The 18152-nt window shown below is 56.9% G+C and overlaps 4 protein-coding genes across 4 annotated transcripts; 2 read left to right on the plus strand and 2 right to left on the minus strand.

Moving 5' to 3' along the window:
• Positions 1–649: 649 nt before the first annotated feature.
• Positions 650–1285, plus strand: GCG54_00014499 (Charged multivesicular body protein 5; the record flags this gene model as incomplete). Its single annotated transcript, XM_045414329.1, has 1 exon — positions 650–1285. One exon carries the CDS (start codon positions 650–652, stop codon positions 1283–1285), a length of 636 nt encoding a protein of 211 aa, XP_045270907.1.
• Positions 1286–1466: 181 nt separating this feature from the next.
• On the minus strand, positions 1467–4603 carry GCG54_00014500 (uncharacterized protein; the record flags this gene model as incomplete). Its single annotated transcript, XM_045414330.1, has 2 exons — positions 1467–4369; positions 4426–4603. 2 exons carry the CDS (start codon positions 4601–4603, stop codon positions 1467–1469), a joined length of 3081 nt encoding a protein of 1026 aa, XP_045270908.1.
• Positions 4604–12910: 8307 nt separating this feature from the next.
• GCG54_00014501 (Rho guanine nucleotide exchange factor scd1) lies at positions 12911–16065 on the plus strand (the record flags this gene model as incomplete). The annotated part of the gene is made up of 3 exons (XM_045414331.1): positions 12911–13489; positions 13572–14357; positions 14416–16065. The coding sequence occupies 3 exons, from the start codon at positions 12911–12913 to the stop codon at positions 16063–16065; spliced, it is 3015 nt and encodes a 1004-aa protein (XP_045270909.1).
• Positions 16066–17150: 1085 nt separating this feature from the next.
• Positions 17151–17598, minus strand: GCG54_00014502 (uncharacterized protein; the record flags this gene model as incomplete). The annotated part of the gene is made up of 2 exons (XM_045414332.1): positions 17151–17338; positions 17493–17598. 2 exons carry the CDS (start codon positions 17596–17598, stop codon positions 17151–17153), a joined length of 294 nt encoding a protein of 97 aa, XP_045270910.1.
• Positions 17599–18152: the final 554 nt, after the last annotated feature.

Raw genomic sequence — 18152 nt, forward strand, 5'->3', positions numbered from 1 at the left:
GCACGGGGGAGAACCCATTAGGTAACGGGTAAAAGGGCGACTCGTGGCACGTACGCGGATGGGTTACCCCTGAGAATGGGCGTTTGCAGAGCGGCGGCATATCGAAATGTTCTCTTTGCGAATGCAGATCTGTGATGAGAAGACCAGGTATGAATGAATTCTCAGCCAGGGGTTTTGTGGCATGTTATTCGATTGGAGCCGGATAGGCAGAATAAGTTGGCCTACACAGACACTTGTCCGGCTATTCGAGTCATCCAAAAACAGAGATGTAGCATAGGTTGGAAATGTGACCAGGAAATTTCAGAATCGCACAAATTGCGATGCTCGGAGTTCGGCAGTCGACATCGTATTTGATTTCGGTTCCTAGTCCCCGGAATGAAGCTGGAAGGCCGGGATTGGTCGGCCAAGCCTCACCACAGGCCGGGCCAGCTTCAGGCACCCCGGAAAAACTTTGCTCCGATTGCACCGCGGGGTCTATCGATACCGCACCCAAGCTCCCGGGCATCACCACGCCGTCCACGCAACGTCATCCAGGCAGCCAGCACCTTCAAAAACAAACACTCACCACCCTCCACCTCCCACCACCACCAGAACCACACCTCGACAACTTCCTCCAACCCGGTGCGCTCGCACCCCCCCAAACCTCACGATGAACCGCCTCTTCGGCGCCGCCCCCAAAGGGCCCAAACCGACCCTCAACTCCGCCATAACCAACATCGACGACCGCATCTCCTCAATCGACGTCAAGCTCTCCGCCCTCACCGCCGAGCTGCAAACCTACCAGTCCAAGCTCTCCAAAATGCGCGACGGCCCCGGCAAGAACGCCATCAAGCAAAAAGCCCTCAAGATCCTGCAGCGCCGCAAAATGTACGAGGGCCAGCGCGACCAGCTGCAGTCCCAGGTCTGGAACATGGAGCAGGCCCAGACCATGCAGGACAACCTCAAGAACACAATGGCCACCGTCGACGCCCTCAAGACCACCAACAAGGAGCTCAAGAAGCAGTACGGGAAAGTCGACATTGACAAGATTGAGCGGCTGCAGGACGAGATGGCGGATCTGATGGATATCGGGAATGATATACAGGAGAGCTTGGCGAGGAGCTACGACGTGCCCGAGGACGTGGACGAGGCGGAGCTGGATGCCGAGTTGGAGGCGCTGGGTATGGAGGCGGAGCTGGAGCCGGAGATGGGCACCGTGCCGAGTTTCTTGCAGGATGAGCTGCCCGACTTTGTGGACGAGGAGCCGGCGAAGGAGGGTGCCAAGGTCAAGGAGGCTGCGGGTTAGAAGTGATGATTGCTTGCACGGAACACACGGCGTTGAGGGCGTTGGGCCAGTTTGCGAGCACGTATCGTCCATTACTCTTTGAATTTATACATCTACCGTCCAAACGCCACTATGCCATGATAAACCTGTCAACTTCCCCTCCTGATACAATTATGCTATGACTGTGACTGCTGTCCAACATCTAATCTACTGATCCAAAGAGGCAGAGGCGCGCCACTTCGCGCAGCTCCTCGTCGCCATTTGTAAAGTCCCACCCAACAATGACAGTTGTCTGACTACAACAAATGATTCTGTGGGCGTCGTACTGGAGCTTGAACACCCGCGCCGGCCCGTTGTCGGCGTTGGCAATGTGCGGATGGTGCGCCGCCGCGCCTCCAGCAGCGTCCGGCACCGGGTTTTGAGCTCCCTGCACCGGCACGGGCGTTGCCTGCGTTTGCACGGGGGCGCCGGGTTGTGTTGGCTGCGCATTGGCTGGGGGCTGCGACGATGAGCGAGCCTGGCCCTGGTTCTGGTCCTGGTTCTGGTCCTGGCCCTGAATGAGCAAGTGCCCTTGCACCGCTGGGGACGGTGTCTGCGTTGCGCCGGGCGTAGCGGATCGTTGAGGGATGTTCGTGGGCGCTGAAGTGGTGCGCATCGACTCGAAGTTGGCAGTTGTCGTGTGGGCAATGTAGTGCCGTCTCGCAGGCCTTTCAACATCAACATCGGGAGTCTCAGCTGGCCGGAACGGGGGCGCAGAGAAGTCAATCTGCGCCAAGCCAAACCCGCCAGGCGAACTGTCGTCTAGTTCAAGCGAGGGGAGTGTGGCCGGAGCAAGCGGCTGAGCCTCGCGGGTGGCAGCGGCAGTCGCAGCCGCTCGAGCACGAGCTTGCGTGAACTGGACCTCCAACGACGCAGCCTGCAGAATCTGCCTCAGCTCGGTCCTCGTGCGCGGGTTGGGTTCCCTGGCAATGGTGGCCTGGATGTGAGAAGTGTAGGCAAGCAACGTAGGGTACTCCATCAGGGCACTTCGCAAGCGCTGAGGTCCTTGAGGCACCGTGATTTCAATCATGTGTATAAAAGATTGAGCAGACTCGGGGGTGATGGTCGCAATGATGGGCTGGTCGATGGTTGTTCTGGCTTGAGCCTGCGCCTTTGCCTCAGATGCCGCTCTCCAGGCCATCTGCGCCGCCGCCGCACCTTCTTCTTGACGCAAACGGTGAACGTCCTTCCAAACACCCTCCTTGTCGCGGCGCCAGATGATGATAGTCTGATCGTACGAGCCGGACACGATGCGGGCATACTTGCCGCCGCCACCTCCAGGAGGGATATTGGCGCCGTAGGCTGTGATATCCTCGGGCTTGCTGCTGCCGGCGTTCCTAGGCCTGCTGCGGCGACTGCTACTGCCCTGTTCACCGTACGGACTGACTTCTCCCTTCTGGACCGCCTCGAAGTATTTCTGATCGACCCTCTTCGCCTCCAGCTTGTCCTCCTCGGCGCTGTACGGGAGATCGCCAAACCCAGCCTGAACGGTTCGGACAAGGTTACTGTGAGCGCGCAGGCTGGCTACCTCGAGACCAGTGAACCTATCAAACACCTTGACCTCGTTGTCGCTGCTGCCACTAACAATTCTTCGGCCATCGTACTGCACGCACGCAATGCCCTTGCTATGGCCAACGACGGTTCGGATGCAAACCTGCTTCGCCCAGTCCCATACTTTGATGTTGCGATCTCCGCTGGCGGATACAATTTCATTGTCGCAAATCTGCACAGCGTTGACAGCCGCCCCGTGGCCGTCCAAGACACCGATCATTGTGTAAGGGGGCTTGACCGGCAGGTCGTCCATTGGATTGGAGTATCCATAGTCTCGCACATGGGTCGGGACGGTGTAGATGATGTCAGAATCCCCGTATCCGGGGTCGCCGTACTTGAGTGGCCTACGGTTAAAGATCTTGATCGACTTATCCTTTGAGCAAGTCACCAAGATGCGCTTGTCGAACTTGACGTTGAGCACAGATTCTGTGTGCGCGTGTGACAATCGCTGGATCATTTGCCCCGTCGAGAACCGCCAGAGAATGACATCAGAGTCACTGCTGCCGGACACGATCAAGTCCTCGTCTTTATCCGCGTCGAACTGCAAGCACAAAACGGAGCCGTTGTGGCCCTCAAGCGGTTTCCTCAACAGCTTGTAGTTGATCAAGCTCCAAATGCGGATTGTGCGGTCCCGACTACCGCTGACGAGGTATTCCTTGTCGTACTGCAAAGTATAGATGCACTCGGTGTGACCATCTTGGGGACGGTCAGGACGAGGAAGTTGGAAGTTGGAATACCTGCCGAGCTCCCAGTTCCTCTCGAGACGCCGACGCATCGTGTAAAGATACCTCCAGTTGAGACGATACTTGGAGCTTGAGGCGTCCCAGGACCACAGCTTGGACCCTGGAACCCCGGGAGGACGCCCATCGGGAGCGTTCATCGGGACCATTGACGGCAGCGAATCTTCCCCAACAAGCGTACTCTGGTGGAGCGGGGATGATATGCCCTTGCCCTTGGAGTCAACCCTGTCCGCACTACGGCTCTTGGTCCCTGAGGAGCGGTCCATGTCGACATCTACGGGCGTAGGCGTGGCGGAGTTCCTGCCAAAGCCGGTGAAGGACGACGCGGGGCTGCCGAAAATGCTGTTGCCGGTCACGGACTCCTCCGCCTTTAATGGCCGGTCGACGTCGGTCATTTCCAAATCGTTGTCTTCGGAGATGGCCCGCTTCTTATACGTGTGGCCGTCCTCGGATGATCGAACCCTGTGGAGGGTGTAGGTCTTGTGCCGCTCGTTGAGACTGTCCTCGTGTCTCTGGATCGCCTCGTAGTCGGCCTTCCAGCCTTCAAGGTGGTACAGCTGCTCCCACAGCTTCCTGTCGAGAGCCAGCTCATGCCACGCGCGGCAGGAGCTGGCGACGCGGATCAGAGCAACTGGGTCGAGGTAGCCTAAAATCTTAAGACAGACTTCCGGGGGCAGGTACTGGATGAAGTCGATGTAAAGGCGGGGGTGCATTCGCTTGACGAGCTCGACGACGCCGGAGGTGGGCATATTGTTGATGATTGTCATGGCGAGTTCTGCAGGGCCACACAGTCAGCTCACGTCCATCAGGAACACTCGCCGCGATACTCACCCATCTTCTCATCGTTGGTCAAGCCGGGGACGCGCCTCTGGAGGATGGCCGTCAATTCCTCGTGGGCAGGCGTCCTACCGCTGGTGCCAGAGCTCGAGGCATCCTGGGCGCCGCTGAAGCTGGGGTTGAGGGGATCTTCTGAGTACCCCTCGTCGGGTTGAGAGATGAAGGCTGCCATTGTGGGCGGCGGGGGTCGTCGAGGTGGTGAGATGCAGCGCGGGCTGTGGTCGCTACAACTCTAGTGATGGGACGTGTCGTCGCGGGCCATGCGGGCTGGCGGAGGAAGGCTGAAGGGCTCGTGCTCGGCGGCGGAAGCTGTGCGGAACGACGGGGGAACAGACTGGGTTTTGGTTTACAGCGGCAACGACGGTGGCTGACGGACGGGGAACGCAGCCGCACGGAGCGACTTCAAAGCAAGTATTCGAAGCCTCAGGCAGAGCGATACTGGCAAGGCAACACTGGTCGCCGGGTTGCGAATTGATGCCAGGGTCAGCGGTGCGAGTGACGTAAATGGGGCGGAAGATGCTTGGTGTGGTGGTGATGTCGACCGCGATGCAATGGCACGGTACCGTCTATCGTTTGCATCCAAAGAAAAAAGCAGGGAAACGATGCTGGATGGTTTGCTGGTTGATGGACGAGTCGAGAAGATGGATGGAAGGGGAGAAAGGAGCAAAAAGGAGGAGATGAGATGGGACGAAATGGGATGTCAGGTTTGTTCGTTGTTGGTCGGTTGGCTGCAATATTTGCCTTGCCTGCCTCCAAGCTGCAGTCAGTCGGTGGGTGAGAGCGGGCGGGTGAGGTGTGGCTGGAGGAGGGTCTCTTTTTGGACGCAAGTTCCCGAAGGATGATGGAAGGTCGTCCCGCCTTAACTGGCTGGGTAGGGGTGAGGGGGTCCTTGGTCTTGGGAGTTGGGGCTATGGAGGAGCTGGTTGGTATCCCGTACCTCTCGCAGTGGGCGGTTTTTGGGGTCGCAGCAGTTGCAGTTGCAGCCTGGAGCCTGTTTCTGTTCAGGCTTGGAGGAGGGGAAGGAGAAGGGGGACACTCCCGCTGGAAACAAAATGCAACGCCTGCCAGAGCTGCAAGCTGCACGACTATGGCCTCGCGGATTGGCCGGCTTGGGGGAGGACAAGAAAAGGCAGCCCGCCGCACATGGAAGGATGCACGGCGACACAGACTGACAGACCTCCTTCACAATCACCACCAGTTCGAACTGGCAACGGCAATGGGTGGCACCTCAGCCAGCAAGAGGGGCACCAGAGCAGAGAAAACAAGGCAGAGGCAAGCCCCCCGCCCAGGGGTCCAGCGTCCCTGAACACTCCTCACCTCCTCCACAGCAGTCCATCCGTGGCGTTGAACCCTGAGCCGATTTTCAGTCGCGCCGAGTCCCGCCGCCCGCTGAGCTGCGTGGGCGGCCACTAGGAACGGAGGCGACGGGGCCGGGAGGCGAATCGGCGGCAACGTCGGTGGTGGTGGTGGTCGTCGTCGTTATTCAGTACTGTCACCTTGAGTGCCTCATCTACGCCCTGAGAAGGAAACTCACGATAGTTCGTGTTGACCTCCAACCTGTCCCCCATATCTGCGATTCCCCTTTGATCGTCGACGGTATCAACAACACCATCAGCTAAAGTCATCAGCTGGCTTAAGTCGCTGCATGTCATCACATCAGAGTGGCGGGTTGCAGATCCAGAGGCCATCGCGGGAAGACCATGGCCATGACCTCACCCCGGTGGAGTCTGCCGGTGGATCGCACCGCTGCGCATGATCAAGGGCGGAATTGGACAGCGGTCAGCCAGGCGGCAGCCCCAGCGAAGCCATTTTCATCCCCCTCCACCACCACCACCAGCCGCATGCCGCATGCCTCATGTACTGTGTGAAGTCTGTCATCATCCAACTCAAACGCCGTCCATTGCGAGCCTTTCCACAGTGTGGAATCAAAACCCTCTCCTGGTGGCTCACCCACACTCTCTCATCTTCAATTGTACTAGTGTCTGTAAAATAAACCAACACCTTATTTCACGCCTCAAGATAGCCTTTCCCCTCGCAGCTGTAGCCGTCTCTAAAAGTCCCAAACTCAATCTCCATCATTCCAACCTTAGAGAAGAAACATCCCGAGCACCGAGCCTCTGGTCGAAATGCGATTCCCATCGTCACCGACGATCCTTACCTAATTGCCATGTCTGTCATCGTTAGACTGCCTTTGCTAAGCCTCTCGGTCCTTCGACACTGGTTCATCACATATCGACAACATTCTTCTGAGACCTCTCCCAAAGCTTCTTTCCTTCCAAATCGTCACCTCGACGCCAGTCTTGACCTCACCTGTAAACTCTCACCTGTCCAGGCGCAGAGTCAGCATCATTGCCTGTTCATGTCACAGATATACTGCGGCTGACATCAACGGTTGCAAGCCCTGCACACGGAGCCGATGCGAGGCATATTTAGACACCGCAAGTGCAGATGCCAGATGCCATGATCTGCATCTAACCCCTCAGCCGCATCGATCAACGCGGAACATTCAGTCCTGTTTGCTGCAAATTCTGTCCAAAGGGTACCTTGCCCTCTCGCAAAACCTTCCAGCCACCTGTCAATGACACATGTAGATCAGCGACCGGCAACGCATGCCCTGATCAACAGTTTCCCCCCCTGGCGAGCGTAAACATGGCCAGCTTGCCAGGATTCGTTGCTTGGCAGGCTGACAGAGCTGAATTGCACCTGCGAATTCCGTTAGCTCCAAAACAATAGACATGCGCTTCTCCAAGGCTGTCTTCTTTTCGCCATCGCCGAGCCGGACAATTGAGCAGCAAAAGCAAGCAGTAAATGTCGGGGCTTTCCACCAACAACACGTCGACTCGTTCGGCCGCCGCACCGACCGCTCTATTACCCCTCCCCCGATGGTCGCCCGCTCCGGGTACCCACTTGCTCAAACCCGTCGTTGCACAGCAAGTCCACATGTTGCGCAGAGCAACCGTGCTGTACGACTCGTTCAATGAGGCGACCGACACGCGCGACTTAACTCGGCATAGACTCGAGTGCAGGTTCGTTCCGTCGCAATGAGTTAGCAGGAAATGTTGCCCGCAGAGCAGTGTCAACCCCAAACTGAGTTCTTGAGTGTTCGCCTTTGCATGCCTCGCCTGGGACTCCCTCGCTCCCCAGCCCCAGCTGTGCAGAATCTGCTTGATGGCATCATGGTTCTTGGCAGCCCGTCGTGCCCGCCACCCTCCAAGCTATCCGCCGAAGCAACTCAGGATTCGGGCCGTTGCGCAATAACAGCATCGACTGCGGCCAAGAAACTTTGATCGCATTCGCAAGACTCAATCTTCACCTCACTCGCGTGGGGAGCATTCGCAATCATTGGTGACATCTCTCGGTCGGGCGGGCTGCCGCTTCGGAGGGAATCTCATAGAGACAGCGGACCACCCTAAAAGGATTTTCCGGGGTGCTTCGGCTCTTGGTCGGATCCACTGCGACTCCCACTAACGAGGGTTAAGCCGATGTGGTGCATGGGCGGGAGATTTGTCCCGATAGACTATGCCGAGTTGGTGACTGGCTCGAGAGCCTCAGCCCAATGGCCAATAGCGATATCTTGGCCAGCCCTTAGACGCTGCCGCCTGGTCACTTGAACTGCTGCTTCCTTCTGAGGCCCTCGTGCCATTTTGTCGTCTGGGTACTATTGGGTCCCAATGCCTGATCAAACGGTTGTTGCAGACCAAGACGAGGTGAGGGGCAGACGTCGCGGCAACTTGCAATGCAGGCTTCGGCGGCTGCTGCGTCGCTGAAAGGCATGATCGAACGAGCCCGCGTACCGGTGAGCCGGTCGCAAGCACAGTCCATTTCCCCGTTCACTCAAGCGGGCGCTGAGTCTCAACTATGCCGCCTCAGTAGGGCTCCGGCGTCCATGATCAGCCACCGTCGACGCCTCTATCCCACCCTCCTGCAGAAAACCGCCCATTCGGGCAGCATCCCGGACAGCCCAGGCCGAGAGTGAGACGCACCGTTGAAGCCTCAAAGGCCCCTCACGTCCGGGGCCAAGGTGAATGTGGTGACACAGGCTCGCACTTTGCTTTTCAGAGCCACGCGAAGGGGAAACAGAAGGCGCGAGCGTTGGGCCTAGTGCCAATAGCCACCCGCAGCCAAGTAGGAAGTAACCCGAGGGAGGGTCGCAGATGGAGCTGCACGGCATCGCAAGCAAGGCACGGCGTTGCAAAGCAGCGGCGGTTGCAGCAGTCGTTCCTTGGAGAGCCCTTCATTCGGAGTGGGTTCCGCGGTCGCCCTACGGTGCGGCCTGGCCCTTGTTGCAGAGAAGGGCTGATTGGGGTGGGATGGGTAGGATGGGTAGGATGGGTGGTATGGTGTCGATTCGTTCCTGATCCCAAAATAATTGTCATGTGAGGCTCCAACCGTTTCTCTCGTCGTGGTGGAGCGGTCTTCTTCCAAAACCTCCCAGAGTGCATGAACTGGGTGTTTCAACTGTCTTGACGTGTTTTGGTTAGCCGCGATGGAGGGTCTGGCCGGGCTGAACCCGCGGTTCTCGTAAAGATGGACTGCTGCCCCTCAGTCCTGGACCTACAGACATCATCCGGTAGACGATTTAGGTTTTTTGATGGGTCGTGCTGGGCGAATGACGACTTCTGCCCACAGGCGACGGAAAGGCCGTGTGTCGAGCAGACTGACAGCGACTCTGCAGAGGCCGCTCGAAAGGAGGGCTTCAAGAGACCCTGAAGGGACAAGAGAGCAGAGTCAGAAAAGGCCAGGATGGGCTGTTTTGTTGGAAATCTGGCAGGGTAGCTCCGTGCATTGAGACATCGAAACAACAGACGGATTGGAGACGCTCATGCGCCTGTCTGAGAGCCCGCGGGCGGTAGGAAAGGTAGTCAAGCTTGCAGCTGTCGGTCGGGCGGCTTTAGTTGAGTGCTGACGGGCAGCCCAGCACAGGGATTCCGTCGAAAGCATTGGCCCCGTTGTCGTTACCTTAGCAAGCAGCAGAGCAACAGCCGGCGTTGGTTGCTAGAAGGGACGGAGAGCGATGTGATCTGAACCAGGGAAGAGACGGCGAGATGATGGGGGAGGCCCGAAGACTGCAGACACGACACGGCGAGAGGGCTGTGCTGGGCGGCGTACGCAGTGTGGCGCGCTGCTAGTTTCGAGCATGAGGCGGCCGAACCCGACAGCACCATGGCATTTGCGCAGTGGAGGCCAACGTCCGACGACGCTGCGACTGGCTGGGGTTAAAGAGAAAATGCAGCTGTGGGTGAATCTAAACGGTGTTGCTGAAGTTGAGGCTGCAAGAGAGGACGAGGGACGAGACTCGTGATCGTGACACTCGTCTTGTCGTTGTTTTCCCTCGGGTGTCTTATCGCAACTGTCTTGTTTGCCTTATCGGGAAAGGGGGCACCGGTCGGAGCAAGAGACATGGAGACTCGAAGGCACCTTCTCTCTGGTGGGAGCAGGCAGGCAGAGGCAGAGGCATAGGCAGGTACGGGGTACTTTGCACGCATGAGGCACCTACCTACCTTACGCCGGAAGGAAGGACTGCACGGGATCTACCCTACCTCCTTAGTGGGAACGCCGTGTCTTATCAAGCAATCACCTCATCAAGACGCTCCATCTTGCAATGCAGTTGTTGGGTCTCTTGGTCCCTGTTCGACTCGATGAGAACTTTTGCAGTCAACTGTGGTCCGAGAGATGTCGGAGGAAAGTGGGCAGTCGCCTCATTGCCCTTCGCAACGAAGACGACGACACCGACGGACCAATCCAGATTTGCAGCGGGGATCCAGGCGAGAAGAGAAGGTTCACTGCATAGGACGGTCTACTCCGGTACGATAGTGAATCAAAGGTTGACGATTACCAACGGCCAGCAATTGCGGCAGGTAAGCAAGTCACGTATTTGTGCTTAAGGTAGTACAGGAGGCATTGGATGTGGTGCGCCAAGTACTGCGGCGGTGATGGAGCTTGGTCAATCAATCTGGGACCAACGGCGGCCAACTTAGATCCGAGGAGGAACTGCGGGCGGCGGCTTTCGTTGACGTCTTGCGTGTACTTCATTTACGTGGGATGGCACGTTAATACTGGCAGCAATATCACGGCTGCTATGCCGGGAGATGCCCGTTGGCGATATGCTCGTCATTCAGGGCATGATGATGGCTCACGTCAAAAGCAAGCAGACCGGAACACGGGCAGAGTTCCGTTGTAGTGATATGGATCGCACGAGAATGATCTCGCGATATTTCCCATTATCAGGGTCTGTCCGTGGTTCCCTCTCTCTCTGGCTCAGACTCTTGCTTTGCATCTGCAGACAGAGCCAGGCTGGCTGGACGGATGCCCCTCACCACCACCCCTATTTTTATGTGCCTGTGTTATCTCCCGTTCCATGGACCTTCTCGAACAATGCAGTGCACGCCGTGTCGCCCTCCCTGCCCTTTTGCTGCCCTTCTTCAACCCGGCTAGAATTGTTCTCCCTCGCAGCTGCAGGACCGGGGTCGAGGGTTTGGTGTGCCTGCTGCCCACCACTACGCAGTACGTTGCCCTCTTTCGACACCATCAGGTGTCGAACGTCGGAGCCTCCCTCTGGCCAGTGAACTGTGCCAATGATGTAGGCCCGACTGCGTGTGTGTTCATAGATTGGTATGGATATGCTCTTAGTTGTGGTGTTGAAGCAACTCTGAAAGGACACAGCAAGCCACCCAGAGCAAGCAGGGCGCCAGGAGTGGTGCTTCGTAGGTAGGGTAAGGATGCCACGCGGGCACCATTCCAATCAATGGGAGACGTGAATCTGTCCACTGCGGCGGGAAGCCAGTCTCGATCAAGACTAGCGCCCCAACCCGCTAATTTGAAACGCCCAAAACCTCCATCGGAATCAATGCGCGCAGCCTGAGGCCCTGAGAGGCCTTGCCCGGCTTCCCAGGTCGCTCCTTCCCTGCCCCGAGAGGTACAGCGTACCTGCCCGCTCGCTGTTGTTGCGTACATGCTGCACTTGGGGGGAGCGTCACTGCCAAGAAGGAACATCCGGTGCGTACCTACTGCGACCTGCCCTGAGGGTGCTTGCTCTTCCAGCAGTCATTCACCACCTCAGGCCCGCTCTGTCTTCCCAACCAGGGCAGTCTGTCTGTCTGGTCAGGTCGGTCTTCACACCAACGCCAGATGTACCAGGTACTCCCAGGCCTCCCCTCCCCCTCCCCCTCCCCCCATTTCCTTACCAGATTCCCTCCTCTCGCAACAGCGCAAAGACCGACACCGCACCCAACGAGAAACTGCATGCTGGAATCAGACTTGGCTGGCCTGACCTGACCTGGCCTGACCTTCTTCACTTGGGTTGCCTTTCCAGTCCACCACCATGGGCTAGGAGACGCCGGAGACACACACACCAATACACGCCAATACGTACCACACAAACGCACATGCACACAGCCTACCTTGCCTTAAGGTACAGCACGATACCCTCCTCGAACTAACCCGTCCCTCAACTGTCAAGGCTTCCCCTTCCTTGCCTTACCTCGCCTTACCCTGACTGACCCTCCTCCTACTCGTCCTCTTCTTCCACCTCCCAAGAACCTCGTCCCGTTTGCGCACCCAACCCAGGTCCCAGTCCCAGCCCCAATCCCGGATCGCTTCTCCCCCTCAGGTCACAGGTTGGGTCGAATCAAGACTCGCTCATGCACGCCGTCTGCAGCTCTCTGCGTCCTGCAACAACAATACCATCCCCCAAACTGAGCGACATCACCGACTCGACCTGGTCTGCAAACTTGCAACCAAACCCGTCCGTTTGAACAGATACCTATCTCGCCCGAAATTCGCCCGGGAATCCAGCAGATAATACAGCGCTAGGGAAAGGGAAAAGAGGACAGGCACTAGGACTCCAACAGGGGTAACAGAGGCATTCGTTTCGCCCCGGTAGCCCGCATCGCTCCGCACCGCTCCGCAACTTCGACTCGTCGACTCGAAATCAGACCCGCCCGACCTGCCCAACCTCTCCCTCCTCCTCCACCGACACTCGGCGCCGGCAGTTCTGTCACACTCACTCTCACTCTCGACACGATTGCACTCTTCCTTCGAACCTGCTGTCCATTTGCAGATCGCAGCAGAGGGGCTTTTGACACCCGAACAAAAGCGCCAACCCAACGCCGACCGCCCAACAACAAAGGCCCTTGTTCTCGTTTTCCGCCTGACCAGAAAGAACGGCGCCCCTTTTGCGACGACTCCCGACTCCTGCGAACCGACCGTGACCGCTAGATCGTCTCTCGCCCCAACCACCGACTCTTCCAAACCCAGGAGCCTTCCCGACTTGACCGACGCTGAGAGAAACCCTTGCGCTGGATGACGTGAACCTCGTTCCTACCTCTGGACAAGACAGCGCTTCATCAATTTTCCACCGCCTCGACCCCCCCGATTTCCTGCCACGATACCCAACCGACTGCAGCCTCTCCCGACCGCCCTCGCCCACAAATCGCCCTCTCGCCCTCTCCCCTCCTACAACCGGATGGGTTAGGACGTCATGGCTCATGCTCCTCTACTCAGAAACAACACCGCTCCCGTATTCCAGAACCAGAACGGAATTGGTGGTCTACCCAATACCATGAGTAATGCGCCCCGCGCCAGCCAGCTTTCCGGCTCGACAGCGTTCACATCGGCCGGTTCAATCAACTCATTTGCGAGCACCTCGACCATAACCCCCGCGCAGAATGGCGGCCCTGTCATCGCGACGGCGAACATCATCAACCAAAAGGCCGATGCTTCCCGATCTCTTTACCAGATTTGCATGTCGTTGAAGCAGCGTTTAGCACAAGTCCCAGGCTTCGACCCCTATCTGCAAGAGTTGGACCCTACCGACCCTGTCGAGTCACTGTGGAGCCTTTTCCGAACTGGTTACCCGTTCTTAGATATCTACAATGCCCTGCAGCCCGAAAAGCCCCTCGAAATCGACGGTCCGAACGCTGCGGCGTCAGAAAGCAAGAAGTCAAAGATTGCCATTTTCAAGTTTATCCAGGCATGTCTCAAAGAGCTCGGCATCCCGTCCGCCGAATGCTTCGTCATCAGCGACGTCCTCGGAAACGACACGACGGGATTTGTCAAGGTATGTGAAAGTCGGCTCTTCGCAGTTGCGCCTCGGAATGACTCCGGTTTTGACGACATAATTGAATCTAACTGTATCGCAGACAACCCAAGTGGTCAACCTCGTTCTCGATCTTGCCGAACAAAGAGGACTACTGCTACAGTTGCAGCCTTATCCCGAAGATGACATGCCCAAGGAGCCCGGCTCAAAGTTGAGCTACAGAGACCACATTATTAAGGAACTGGTCGACACGGAGCGCAAGTATGTGCAGGACTTGGAGAACCTTTATGATTTGAAGAGCAGCTTGGAAACGAAGGGTATCATTACTGGCGACACAATCCATCAGATTTTCCTCAACATCAACGCCATTCTCGACTTCCAGCGCAGATTCCTCATTCGAGTGGAAACGACAAACTCCATGCCGCAAACCGTCCAGCAATGGGGTGCTCCCTTCGTCACGTATGAGGAGTCCTTCGACATTTACCGACCGTTCATCGCCAACCAACGAAAGGCTGCTCAGGTCGCAGGGCAGGTGTTTGACCAAATTAAAGCTTCTGGGCACCCGGTCGCAGCCGATTTCAACACCCTAGATGGCTTCTTGCTCAAGCCAATGCAGCGTCTGGTGAAGTACCCTCTTCTGCTGAAGGACTTGTTGAAGAAGAGTGAAGACGAGTCGATTAAGGCCGACTTGGCGGGAGGTATTGAGGCGGCCGAAAGAGTGCTCTCTCGGGCCAACGAAGAGGTTAATCGCGATCTTCTGGACGAAGCCCTCGACGATCTCCGAAACCGCGTGGATGACTGGAAGAACCACCGCGTGGAACAATTCGGTAGGTTGCTAATGCACGGCGTCTACACAGTCGTCACTGGAAAGAGCGAGCAAGAGAAAGACGTAAGTTCATTTTACACTTCCCCTCGACATTTCGGGATAAGTGTACTAACTGACTTAGTACGAGATTTACCTTTTCGAGTGCATCCTGCTTTGCTGTAAGGAAATCTCGGCCAACAAGAGCAAGGACAAAAAGGACAAGACGCGGTCGACTGGACCCAAGATCAGAAACAAGAACGCAAGGTTGCAACTCAAAGGCCGGATTTTCATGACCAACGTTACCGACGTCGTCTCTCTTTCCAAGCCTGGATCGTACAGTGTTCAGATTTGGTGGAAGGGCGACCCCGGTGTCGAGAACTTTATGATCAAGTACACAAACGAGGAACAGATGAAGAAATGGGCCAACGCTCTCGAGTTGCAGCGAAAGGACAACGCACCGAAGGCGTCGACGAGCCCTGATTCGGCCGCACCCGATTTCGCCTGGACTCGCGAGCATGGCGGCAAGCTTGAGAACCCGTATCTCAACCAGCAAGACGATGACGATGAGGACGAAATGTGGCCACCTGCGTCCGCACCAGCCCAGTTCCCGATGCCGACACAGTCTACCGGAGGCACCATGCTCCCTCGAAACGCGTCTAGCACCAGCCTTCGGCAACGTGCTGCAACTGGCGAGAGCCTTGCCGGCATGGTGAGGGCGCCACCACCCCGGTTCCCGCTCCCGCAACCTCCCGCGCCCTTGAATGTACAAACACAGATGCCTCCCCCAGGTGCATCATCCCCGGGAGCCCGTGGCGGCGATTCGTACTTCTCGCCCGTGGCCGAATCGCCAGTGTCATCGCGTACGAGTACCGCGAGTGGCATGTTCCCTAACCCTAACTACCAGTTCCCCAAGTCCCTGACGCCCCAGCCTGGATGGGAAGATCCCAACCAGAGATACACTGCGCCGGCTATGCCTCGCGCGCCGTCCAGGGATGGCGCTCCCCAGAGAAACCCGCGTGGACCTTCTCTGCCTGCTATGGCATCCAACAGCCAGAGCGCCGCCCAACAGCAGCGCAGCAGGTCGTACAGCACACCCGATATCAACGGCCCAGGTGGCATTCGCCGCACGCAAGGAGGCACGCCCGTTCCTACGGTGCCCAGTATTCCAGCACACCTGCATCCTGCTCATGACAACAACATTCCCCGGTCTCAGACCGGCTCCCCCAGAATGAACGACCTCCCCATGCGCGCAAACACGCAGAGCCCTGGTGCGCAGCGAGAGCGCCAATACGGCCACCAGCAGTCTGGAAGTTACGGCGGCAGCATGTCGCAGTTCCCCGCACAGCCGATTTACCCCCGCCAGGGAACACCCAACTCTACTGCGCATGACCGGCAGCTCAGCATCGACGCTGCTGCATCAATGAATGCCGTGCTGTCTCCTCCACTTGGCACCGGTGTTAGCGCAACTCAGTCGAACCCGCTCGCCAGCCCGGACCTCCCGATTCCTACCCAGCTCAAGGTCAAGGTGAACTTTGTCGACAGCGGAAACTACGTTACCCTGGTCGTTGCCTTCAACATTACCTATCAGTCACTGATTGACCGAATCGACGCCAAGTTGGCACGGTTCACGAACAGCAGCATCAGCAAGGGAATGCTCAAGCTGCGTTACCAGGACGAGGACGGTGACTTTGTCACCATCGCTAGTGACGATGATATCCAGATCGCCTTTATCGAATGGCGTGAAGGTGGAGTTGGGGAGATCGAACTCTTCTGCGTTGGAGACACGGCCTAAACGCCCCATTTCTATGTCGAAGTAGGTCTTTTGGGAGACTAGGACTTTCCCAGGCGCATCATACCATATACCCATCGGGGGGCATTTCTTTGCATACAAGGCGTCCGGAGCAGATTGTTTCACCTTATTTTTATACCTCTCAGCATCGCATCATCATCGGAGCAGGTGGCTGCCAGTCTACAAGGCGGGTTTGTAGCGGTAATCATTCTGCAACCAGGAAGCATTCGGACCTGCGAGATTTAGACGGCACCATCATCATGATCACTTTTTCCCCCTCCCGCCCCACGACACACAGGTCCCACTTAGGCGTGGAGTTGCGCTTCATCCGGACTCTTTCTTGGAAATATTTACGACTGTTTCCCGACCCGCAGCTCTGGGCGGACTTTGCATATGCCCATCTGGCCAACGAGACACCAGACTGAGGGCCATTGGCAAACGAATCCAGGCACTCTTTCTATTTTCTATTTTTCACTTCTTACGTTGGTTGTTTACTCTTGGAATGACTGACCCTCTTTCGATCGTTACGACTTTGATGATGACGGAGGATTCTGATTCGGGTGTTGAAGGGTTGATGGCTGGTGGACAGCACCGGCCCCAAGTGAGATGCTTGGCCTTGTCATTCGCTACAGTTTGGGAATGGCTCTTGACTGGCGGTAGCTAAAGGTTATTGAAGAATGGACAGGCGTTGCTGATCCTTCAAGTTGACTCTGGTCCTACAATATGCACTGTGCTTGTAATGGTGTTGTGAAGTTCCTGTCTTGGCGCAAAGAGGCATTGACATCATTAATCCCCGTGAGCAACATGTGTCAAGCTTGTCAAAGAATTTCCACTATGCCTCTATTTTGCCTTCCGTTGGCAAACCACAACTAAGGCGTACTTGCGAATATTGTTGGTCATAAAGCTCTCCATATTTTTTGTGGAATGCGGCAAAGTATCTTGCCAGATATGATACATAGTGTACAACAGCCATGCTCTAAAACGCCTCTTCCGGTGTATGATAATCTCAATTCGTTCTTCATCCCACGATCGTTGGGCAACTGTTGCCCATGCGCTCCTCCTCCTCCGGGTCTTCGACTGCCCTCGGTTTACAAGTTGCGTTTTGTCGGCTTGACGTCCTTGGAGTGGGGGACGACCCGGTCCTTCATGCGGCCGAGGTGGTAGTTGATCGGAGAGGAGGGCTTCTTGGACTCCTTGGGCTTGTCCATGCAGGCGCGGAGGCTGTTCTCGAGCGCGGCGCAGCCTTGGGTGTGGTAGCCGGCGGAGGCCCAGCAAGCTGTAGAAAGATTTGTTAGCTGGTGTTCTGATGGAATATCGAGCGGTGATTATGGCGGTCTCAGGTTGGACCGGTACGCATCATCGCAGCGCAGTCCTCGATCTCCAGCTGATTCAAATTTGCAATCGCAGGGCAGATGGAGAGTTTGACTCACCAAGGACGGAGGTCATGACGGCGATACAGGGGTTCTCGGGCTTCTTGTTGGGCTGCTTGACACGGAGGACGCTCACAGGCGGCAGGCGCATCGGTTTCTGCGGCATGACGGGCGGTTGTGCTCAACTCTGAGCCTTTATCGCTGAATCGATGATTCTTCGTGTCAGTCGAGCCGTCGGAGGCTTCTTACGTATCGTATCGTAGCGTCGTCGTCGTCGTTCCGAAAGCTCTCACCGGCCCCATCTCCAAGCTCCCTCCGTCACGAAAATCTCCAAAGCGCCACTCCAATCTTTTTTCGCCAATCACGTGCCTTCAGCCTTGCTTTACGCCACGGGAAATTCATGATTGGCCAGACTCGCAATGTGGGGTGCCAGAGCCCGGCGCACGGATCACCGCTGCAGACACAGGACCGCGCAGCAGCAAAAAAAGGCGGTGGAGGGGTTTTTGAGAAATTCAATTTAGCGCCTGCCGTCGGGAGCTGCCGATTGGCTGGATGCAATGGAATGTAAACAAAAGAAGAACCAAGAACAATAGGAGGGGAGGGGAGGGGGGAAAGAGGCGTTGCTAGGAACAGAATGAGCCGCACTTTTGGGAGGGACCCTAGGTCAATTATTTCCCGTCTGTTATGCCCTCCAATACAAAAAGTGACTTGGTCCCGGGT

Source organism: Colletotrichum gloeosporioides (assembly GCF_011800055.1).
Source record: "Colletotrichum gloeosporioides strain Lc1 chromosome Unknown consensus_6, whole genome shotgun sequence".
NCBI lineage: Eukaryota > Fungi > Ascomycota > Sordariomycetes > Glomerellales > Glomerellaceae > Colletotrichum > Colletotrichum gloeosporioides.